Source organism: Melanotaenia boesemani, chromosome 13 (assembly GCF_017639745.1).
Source record: "Melanotaenia boesemani isolate fMelBoe1 chromosome 13, fMelBoe1.pri, whole genome shotgun sequence".
Taxonomy (NCBI): Eukaryota; Metazoa; Chordata; class Actinopteri; order Atheriniformes; family Melanotaeniidae; genus Melanotaenia; species Melanotaenia boesemani.
This window is the reverse complement of record NC_055694.1, coordinates 10,924,326-10,934,645: the sequence shown is the minus strand read 5'-3', so window position 1 is coordinate 10,934,645 and position 10,320 is coordinate 10,924,326. Positions and strand designations below refer to the sequence as shown.

At 37.9% G+C, this 10,320-nt stretch overlaps 1 protein-coding gene across 4 annotated transcripts in view; it reads left to right on the top strand.

The window, feature by feature from the left end:
* Positions 1-267: 267 nt before the first annotated feature.
* The window catches only part of LOC121651288 (IQ motif and SEC7 domain-containing protein 1-like), a 100,875-nt gene continuing 90,822 nt past the window's right edge, over positions 268-10,320 (top strand). For all 4 annotated transcript variants that reach the window (XM_042003343.1, XM_042003342.1, XM_042003341.1 and 1 more), the window contains exon 1: positions 268-893. In XM_042003343.1, the coding sequence (XP_041859277.1) occupies positions 634-893 (260 nt within the window). In that variant the 5' untranslated portion in view covers positions 268-633. The remainder of the gene's footprint in view (positions 894-10,320) is intronic.

Sequence of the window (10,320 nt, the reverse complement as noted above, 5' to 3'; positions counted from 1 at the left end):
AAACAGCTTTCCATGCAGCAAAGTTATGTCAAATCATATTTCCATCAAACTGTCAACATGCGAAAAGGGGAGGGAGGAGAGATGTGAACGTGAAAATGATAAAATAAAAAAGACAAAACTGAAAATTAATCTGCTTGCTACAGTAGAAGCTCCTCAAAGGGACCTGCAGATTCATAAAACTTGCAAACCCCGCCCCCTCGACAGCCAGCGTCTGTTTACGAAAAGTGACGGGAACAGCATGGAGCGAGAGGTAACAGAGGGATATCATACCGTGTTGCCAACAGGGGTAACAATCAGACAAGCAACCGAAGAGCCGACTACGATCCGTCCAATGAAGCCTGTCACATTTGTTTGACTGATATTTTGAAGCCTGCTGACATTTCCAGCTGTACACGCGCGCAGACTAGTTTTACACAGTGGGAATACTGGAAGTATTATCTGCTCTTGGAATGATCATTCTCGCCGTTTCTTTTTAAAAATGACGAAACGTAAAAGGCGCAACCTACCAAATTGTTGCGCCTAAATCCATCCAGGACTATACATCCCCCCAACCCCCCCTACTTGTGTGATACGACAGGGACCCACTGCGTATAGGAAGTGAAGGCTGGCAGTCGGTCAGTCAGTCAGGGCGACATGGAAAGCCCGACCGAGAACCCTACGAGGGCTGCGGAATATCTGAAAGAGCTTAATAAGATCATTGAGACCCAGCAGGAGTTGCTGGAGAGGCAGAGGGGAAGGATAGAGGAGCTGGAACAGCAAGTGTCCGACTTGTGCACGGAGAACGCCTGCCTGAAGGAGCAGTACCAACGGCACCTGGCAACCTGCAGGCTGCTGCAGGGCAGCAACAGTCCGGGCACGCTGGGAGCCATAAAGGAGCATATCACACAAGAAAAGTAAGAGATAGCAGCATCTACTATCCCTTTGTGAAAGTTAAATAATCACTCTTTACCAGATTTCTCCCATTAGTCTTTTACAAAGTTGGAAATCATCCCTGATTAAAGGCAGCATTATGCGCAGCTGCATACTGTTAAGTGGAAAATGGGTCGCTGAATTACACACAGTAATTGAAAATTGATGTTGCTGGATGACATAAAGCCTTGTGACCATATGTGGAAATGCAAATGGGAGAACCTGACTATAGCAATCATCACTGTGTGTGATGATGGACAACCCTACAACCAACACACTATAGTGCTTCGTTTTGCGTAAGTGTGTGTAATATGGGGTGGTATATCATATCAGATTAAGATATGACATACCACTACTAAAGCTATTAACGTGTTTTAATTTTTTTTGCTATTTTCTATCACAGTTTGGACTATGTCACACTAACTTCTGTAACCAAAGCTCTCACTGATCATTTGAGAGCTTTTCATGCTCGTGGACATGCACATTAGTGTCTGTAAAATACAGCAACTGAAACCCCTCCTGGGGGAAAAAGCACATACTTTGGATAAATCCGTTATGCTTAAGGGCAGGCGGTGGGTTAAGCCCCAGGCCGAGCAGAGTAGACAGGAAAACGTAACAGAGCATCTGTTAGTAGTCCTACTAAAGACCTTGATAGTCAGGCACTCTCAGGATTACTTTCCCTGCCCCGCTGCTGTGTTAAAGTTCACCCTCTGTTAGCTATATCTCAAAAATGCCTCAGCATGCAGACATTGAACTCAGCTTCTGTTCTGACAGTCTGCAGGATCATGTGATCGTGCCTGACCTTTGTCTCCGGGGGGCATGTTGATGTCATAGAGATCAGTGGCAGCAAATCAATACTGTTGACTCAGGGGCTCTGGGTCTTCTATGGTTGATAAAACCAGACTCATGAGATTAGGACACTGACCTTTTAGCATACTTCATCTGTAAATCTCACTCGGGTATTATGAAGTGCTCTGTGTTGTTTCTCTAGAAATACTCTGTTGCCATCTCTCATTCTGTCCAGTCACAGTGTCTGAACACTATTTGAGTCCAGCTCTAGTAGACATGGTGTAGGCATTACTTAGAAAACAGTGATGACCTGAGTGAAGCAGATGGAAATATGACAGCTGTTAGTGCTTTAAACTGTGTTTTATGGAGAATACAAAATTAAACATGCCATTTGACAGCAGTGAGTAGTCTTAATTTAAAGAATGCAATAGCCTCAAGTCTAACTATGATCTGCAAAGGTCATTTTAGCTATTGGAGTTTAAATTGCTGTTGCATGTTCCTGGAAATGAAACTGTCTAGACATTCAGGGTCAGGCACATAGTTTAAAAAAAGAAAGAAAAACAGGATAATGTTACCTTAGTTTATTGATTTTTTTTCTTTTTATTTCCAGAGGATTTCCCACAAATTGCCGTTCTTCCAAAGTGAGGACCAAGCACTTGAAAACTTGTTTATATGTTTTAACCTTCATCAACCCTGTAAACACCACAAATTTTTCACTTATAGCTTGCCTTTGTGTCTAATAGTTAGTTAAAAAAATAAAAAGCTATGTAATTTGTATCCTTATCATCAACATTTTCTGGTCAGACACGTGTGTTTATATCTTTGACCAAAATCTTTTCTTTTGCTTTTGTTTTTGGCAACAGTGTAAATGTTAATGCTTATTGTCAGTACATAGTCAAGTGAGAAAACAACCCAATACAAATGAGAGATCACATGCCTGAATATCAGCATTATCTGCAAACAGCACATGCTGATGCTGTTTAAACAAACACACTTGAGACCTTGGCTTTGCTCTTTTTATATCCTGCTGATGAGTAACAGGCAGGTTAGTGGAGACATAACTAAGCATAACATAAGTGTTTTTATTTAACAGTTTGTCAAGAATATAGATAAAGCTCTATTTGTGATGTATAGACGAATCTCTCTTCAGTTACCTAAAACTGCCATTAACCAGACAGGTTGGAATATATCAGGAAGTATTATTTATCACTGTGTCGCCAAGACCTAAAGGCTTTTTTGCATTTAACAAATAAGACCTTCAGCTTTTATATTTGTATGGAAAGTATAAAGTTTGAGTGAAGCTTAAACTATGTGCCTCTGACTTGTTTTGAAGGGGACCAACCTTTTGTTACGGACATTCCTGGCCTGAAGCTGCCCTCAAGCATCCAAGGGCTGAAATATTGCAGTTCATAACTTTGGCTTCCAGCCCTGCAAAACACTGTTTTGCTTCATGGTGCCACATGACACACCAGAAATTAGACAACAATACATTTTTACCATTACTTATGAAAAAAAACCAAACAAACAAAATAATAATAATAAAAAAAAAACAGACAGTGGTGGATATGAGGAAAACAATAAAGTGTACACACAAGACACCGGATAGGAATAAATATTTGACTGGATTTTACTTCTGGATGAGATTGAATTAGACTGAATTAGGATGAGAGATTGACTCAAAGTTAGCTTAGTTGTTGCTGTTGGTAAATATTAACTGATTAGCTCTTTTGTTCTTTGTTTGCTTCAATTGGTTATGTCGTGAAGTTACAGATGTGTGGGTTTATAATCATGAAAATAATAAAAACGGTAATTTAGACCTCTGCTCTGCATAGGTTATAAATCAGAAGAGATTGAAGCTGTGGTTAATCCTATATTAAAACTATTAAAACATGTTTATATATTCTGCACAATTCTTTTTTTTGTCACATATATCATAGTATGAAATATGCAGTCTTAAATCCTTATAGCATTACAATGCCTAACTAAATAAAAATAATTTTAAAGCAAGCAACAGTCTAGATCAGTTAAAAGATGGAGTGCAGATTTCATGCATCGGCGTATGAGGTCACCCGGGTTTAAAAGTATCTACATTTGTTGAAAGTTTAATCTTCACAGAGTGTTTGTTCCACTTGTTTGCAGCATAACAGCTAAATTCTGCAGTGTAAATATTTTAAAACTGATGTGATGCTTTCAGATCTCTTTTAATACCCAAACCTAACCAAATGAGAAGTGAAAGTGAAAGTAAAAAGTCTCAAGAGAAGCTGTAATAAAGACTTGAAACTTTGGGTCCCAGACATAAGATGATGAAAAGTTTGATAATGAGTTTTTTTTTTTTACCACCACATTTTAAACCTTTTAATACAGACGTTGTCCTTGCTTCAACTGTAAACAGTCCTGTTTTAACGTTTTTTATGTCCATGTATACATAAGTCAGAGAAAAGTCATGTCAAAGAACATATATCAATAGATGAAATTTTGATTTCCCTTCCCAGAAAGATAGAAATTCCTCAGTAGATTTGACACAACCCCCCCCGCCCTCATAAAATCACAATCACCAACTCTGTAGCAGCCACACAGAACTGAAGCATCTTTTAGTGCAGTCCCATAACTCTATGCAGAGTGTGGAGCTTATAGTAGTCCTTTTTACATTTTAAATAAGGTCATTTAACATATTTTAGCTCCAAGCTGAAAGCACCTAGTCAGGTTTGATCCCTGGGCCATGTTGCCTTGAGACTAAAAGAGCAAAAGGCTAAGCTCATGTTGGGTGTTAAATTTTATATCTTGAGGAAAAAACACCTTTGTGAGGCTTCATACCATCTTATTATAATGCTGATGTAGTTATCTGCTTCTGTATATTCACTACTAGAACAATACCCACTGACAAAGTACACTTTAGCATCATGTACAGTATGGACTTATAGCTGAATAGCATTTTACATTTAGTATGAATGTTTACTTGCAATGAATATGCAATAGTTTAAAGCACATATCTGTACTTGCATCCTCTTTTCAATTCCTATTTATAACCTGATAGCAAGTGCAAGAACTGCATGCCTGATTTAAATTAGCTAGCTTGCATTCTTTGTGTGCTGTTTGTTCATAATTTTATATGAAAAACACTGAGCGGTTTTGTTAGCTTTCAGTTGGTACTTGACTAAGATATCATCTCTCGGTGCGTTTATGTTGGAAAGAAATGAAAGGATAAAACACAATGTGCACATGTGACACAAAGTTCCTTTTACTTAATAATACATTAGCTTGTTTGCTGCTGTCTTGGGTTGGCTGTAAACGGAAGATTTTCTCCGTGTTATTTGGACAATTTTCCTTTGGCCTTCTTTTAAAAACAAAGTACAGAGAGCAGGAAATGTGATGCGCCGTTAATAGTAAAGCCTGTGTTGCCAAGTCAACAGATTTGCAGAACAGGCTCCTGATTAGAGCTGTGAGTTCCAGCATGAACACGACTGCTGTGCAGGTATTGGAAAACATTAAGTGTGCTGACCCTGATTATTGTCAGTATGTATTGAGATATATACATAATATAATTTTTGTGCAGGGATGCTGGTGGTTTAATCCAAGTGAATCACTCGTGTTCTAAGTCTGAGCCTGTCTCAGGAGTTTGAGGTGGGAGACGTGCCTGCTAGTGCTTTTATTTCTTATCTCATAGCTGGTGGATGCATCTGCCTGCCCACATTTAGCATTCAGACTTTGTCCCAGGTCCAGATAGCTAGCCTGGTGTAAACAGTATTTGGGATTCTGACATGATTGCCAGGGAGATAACTTCCTTAGTTATGGATGGCAAACAACTGATGTGTCATTTTCTGCTTTCAGAAATGTACAAAAGGGAGACTTTAGAGAGAAAGTCTTGCTTTGGGACATTATGATATTTTCTGTTAAATGAGACGCTTTATTAAATATTCGAAGAGTAAAATGACAGCAGAGGCTATATTTGTCAAGGCTTTTTTTATGACTATTAATTTAAAATCATTACAAATATAATTCAGTAAAGTATGATACATCATTTTAATTGATCAGTTACTAATGACTACGAATGTGAGAAATCATTGCAAATTCCTACTCTCATCTGGTTAATGCTTTAATCAGCATTTCAGTGCTGATGAATGAGCAGTAAAGCCCTTGAGTTGTTGATTCTTTGCCACATCTTGGCCATGACATGTGCCAAAACATCTCCAGCCTCCTTTTCATTTGTACAAGGTTTTGAAGCAGATAGTACATACAATATATCCTTCATCACGCACAATTGCTGCCACTAAACTGTAACTGCTTGTAATGCTCAAGGCCTGTAGTTTAATGGGTTAGATAAGTCGGAGCAGCTGCGTAATTATCCAAATAATTTTTGATTGAAGATGAATGCTAAAAAAATGTGTCTTTAGTGTACTCTGCAACCACGTTTCCAAATGAAATGGGACAGCTGTTGAAAATGTAACTAAAGTGCTCAGTTAGCAGAATATGTCATTCTATATTAAAAAAAAAAAAAAAAACGTTGTCATTTTGAGTTTTAAACTGGCAACATTAAAACAAACAAACAAAAAAAAAACAACAATTTAGGACAGGAGTATGATTATCACTGTGTTGCATCACTTTGCTCCGAGGGCGCTTGGGGATTGTGGAGACCACTTCTGGTGTTTTAATGAAGTGTAAGGAGTCCTTCCTAGTATTCCTAAATTAATAATACACTGCACATTTTCTTTAGGAAATAGCTATGGACAACAGGCAGATGAGTTTAGCAGTGATTTGTCGAAGGCAGGCAGCCGGTTCAGTCATGCATTGATGTGTCCTTAAACACATCAGGCCGATGTCACAGAATCCGCTGAGTGACGACAGCAGCGTTGGTTGAAGAGGTGAGCGCTGCGATATCAGCTTAATGTGTGTAAGCAGCACAAACGAGGCAGGCTTGTTTCACCTCTGTTATTACCTCCCACAGCTGGCTCTGAGGTGTAGCTGCGTTGGATCAACTTAACCCAAAGACACACCAATCCCAGCTTGAAAAGGCACGTGGAGAATATGGAAATTTTATGTTTCCTAAAGATACTCTTTGTTTTATCAATCAAGCACAGCCATGTCTTTAAAACCATTTATATTCATGTCTCCAAAAAAATCACAAACTTCCTCTCTGCCAGGCTATGGCTTGTCGGATGCAGCTTATCTTAAGATGATGGAAGGCTGAAACCTGTTAGCGAAAATGTGTCAATGAGTGTGACGGGGAATAGCAAATAAAAGCTGTTCTTTAAAGGTAATTCTAATCTATTTTGAACAATCACAATATTGATCAAATTTTTTATGATCAAGCATTCAAACTGTAAATGTTGTTCAACAACAATTGTAGGTTCACTGATGAGGAAGTTTCCTGTGCCATTGTCCAGTAATGTACTCCTGTTAGTAAATAACAAGCATGATGATCCCTCTTTAATCCACAAAGACCCAATGTCGCATATTATGTGTTCTCTTGCCTTTTAAGCCTGATGCGACATGAGCAACATGCTGGAAAAACAAAATAATTAAGTGAACAATTAAAAAAACCTGCAGGCTTTACAACAAAACCTCTTTTTAATTAAACCTTTAGGTATGAAAATGTTTAGATCTTAAAAGATATATATAAATATATAAAACTGGGTTTTTGTGAAGAACTTATGAATAGTCAGTGTCTTACCTGCTGTAGAAAACTGGATTTGCCCTTTTTTCTCATAGCTAAACATTTAAATGATGTTTTTGTGCTTTTCCAGAGTTTTCCCTCATTTTTACTGTTTCATAGTTGTTTTTATTGCATTAAACCAGCAGAAGTGCGAGTCAGAGCTGATTAGTGGGAATGATGTTGCTCAGCCACAATGCTTGCAACAACACTATGTTGGGAAATTGATGTGAGAGTAAACAAGTGAATGATGAAAAAGTAATGCAATGGAACAACTACCATATAACTGATATGGAATATTTTAAGGTTTGAGTTGTTCTAGATGGAGATAAATCACTCTTTGTGGCCCTGTTTGGAGTTCTCAGCTTATTCTAACTTTCCTTCCTGATTCTCAGAGTTTTCTGACGGCTGTCTCTTGCAGCTTAATCTCAGTAAACATTAAAACAACACAGAGGCTAAGGTGCAATTTCATGTTATTTTGTTGAAAAGACATATGCCTATGCTCTGTTTTATTATTTTAAAAACTAAGCTAATCAAATATTGATTTTTGTTTTAGGTTCTTTTAAGTTGCTGATTTTGGCCTATACTCTCATGGCCATAAATCCTTGGTGGCTTTATAATTACCATCTTTATGGTTATTAGGACTGTGTCTTGGTCTCTTTACTGTAATTTGCTACCTAAGAAGACCTCAGTTGCCCTTACTATACTCTTGAATGGAGCCTGTGGACTGGGAATTGGCAGATTCATAAATAGTTCTAAGCGACTTTAACAGCTTTAGCACATGTTTTGGGACCCCCTCAGCAGGAAATAATGGCATAATGGAAAAAGCTGGTTCTTGTGGCTGGTAAGGTCCAGCAATTTGCTGAACAATCAGTGTGCCAAACCAAATTTATGAGCACACAGACTTCCTCACTTGAGCAAAGGCCTTCTAATGAAATACCCCCACTAGATTAATGTCTATGCAGGGATGATTTGCATTCACACTAACCTATAAATCTTAAGCAATGGCCAAAGAGAATTTGCAACTTATACTCAAAACCAGCTGCAGGCTTTCTTCATCTGTAATAGATTGTCCTGCCTTGTATTTTAGTGTGGCGGCAGTCTGTTGAAAGAAGGCCATCCACTGTTGACCCCTTGTTCCCTCAATCGGGTCTGTTAAGAGAGAGTTAAGGTTGATGTGTGTCTTTTGATGTTGATGCCACAGGCTGAAGGATAATAATGCTTTCATTTTTACCTCTGCCTAGTGTTAGTGGCCATAAGAAAGGAGATTGTCAGACAAAATTTGTGTGACGCTTCTCATGAAATTCATCAAATATTGTCTAAAGAGGCAGGTGCTGTTTCTTTTTTCCTGTAAAGGAATAACACAAAAACAATGAAGACACCTTCACCAGCTGGGTGGCATGGCTCTCTCACATATACAAAAGGCAACTTGCCGCCCATCTGTGTCTGTCTCCATCTCATGTTTTTCCACCTAAGTGACTTGTTCTTTTCTAAATATAGATGCATCTGCTAAAATAAGCTGATAAAATCCTTTCCCACTGCCAGCAGTAGCATGTTTACCTTCAGTGCTCTGGAGTGAATTCAAGACCAGTTCAATAACTGCTCCTACCTGCAGGGAAGTCTGCAACTATGATAAAATGAAGGGGTGGCATTTTATTGTATCATGCAACCTGTGTTAGATACCAATTTCTGATGAACATGATATATTTCTGATCAATTAGTTAGTGTATTATTTTTTATTTGAATGGGGATGTTAGTCCTAAACAGCAGGACTGCTGTCAGCAGATCACGCTCTCTCGCTCTCTTTTACTGGAGAGTTGCTGCCTCTGTGTTAAACATTATGGCCAATAAATGTGTGTTTTTGTAAAGGAAAACTCAATTGTCCCCATCCTTGCAGCTCTAACTGTAACACCTCGTGGAAAATAGCATGTACTCCCAGGTTTTGGGGCTAAACCAGATTAAAAATTTGCAATTATTGTTTACTGTAAAGTCATTTGAGGCAGGACTGAATGACAGTTTCATGTTTTCCCATTGCAGTCAAAAGCCGAATGTTGGTAGACGTTAACAGGTTTTTTTGACAGATGTAAGAAGTGCTTTATAAAAGAGTCACCAGCATTGTTCAGTGCCCATTATTTTACTTTTCTTTTAAACTAAAAATCTTTCAGTGTCCATCAAATAAGCCAAAAAAAAAAAAAAAAACACAAAACAAAACAAAACAAAAAAAAAACCTCATCTTCACTGGCTTTTTTTTCTCAAGTATATTCATCATCCCCTTTTTATCATTTGTAATAAGCTATAGCTTCAGACTGGTTCAGCGAGTTTTAACAAGAGAGGGAAAGTATGAATTCCTTTGACATTTCATGATCTTTTAATTTTTTTGATGACATGAGCAGGAAAATGTATCTTCATTTCTGTTTGTAAAAAAAAAAAAAAATCTTGAGTTAACTATATTCAGATTTCTGAGTTCTTGTTAGAAAAAAGGAAGATGGTATGGTAGCAGAACCTTTGCCCGAAAGTTCACCTCACTTTTTTTCTTATAGTTTATTCTGACTGATTTTTTTAAGGAAATAAAACCTACACATGCCTTAAGTTGGTGTGCGAATAAGTAAACAGGCTGACAAACTGCTAGCTTGACAGTCAAATTGTGGTTATGCTTTTAAAATGTTTTTAAGAGACAATTTCTTTTTCTGATGTTGTTGATGTACAAACTTTAAGACTTGCTCCTGACCTGGCAAAGTTATAACTGACACAGCTCGCTGGCTTTCTTCTCAAATATGATATAATGTCCCAGATATTCCCAGAGATTAAAGTAATTTCATTGCTACTTGAGTCAGTTTCTGTAGTTTTCAGTTTGAACAACTATTTCTGTTGAGTTATACTCGCTAGTAGGGATTCATTGCGATGTGGACGATTCAGAATCAGTGTAAAAATGTTTAAAACGTGTATTCTTTTAGATGTATTCTGATGATAATGGT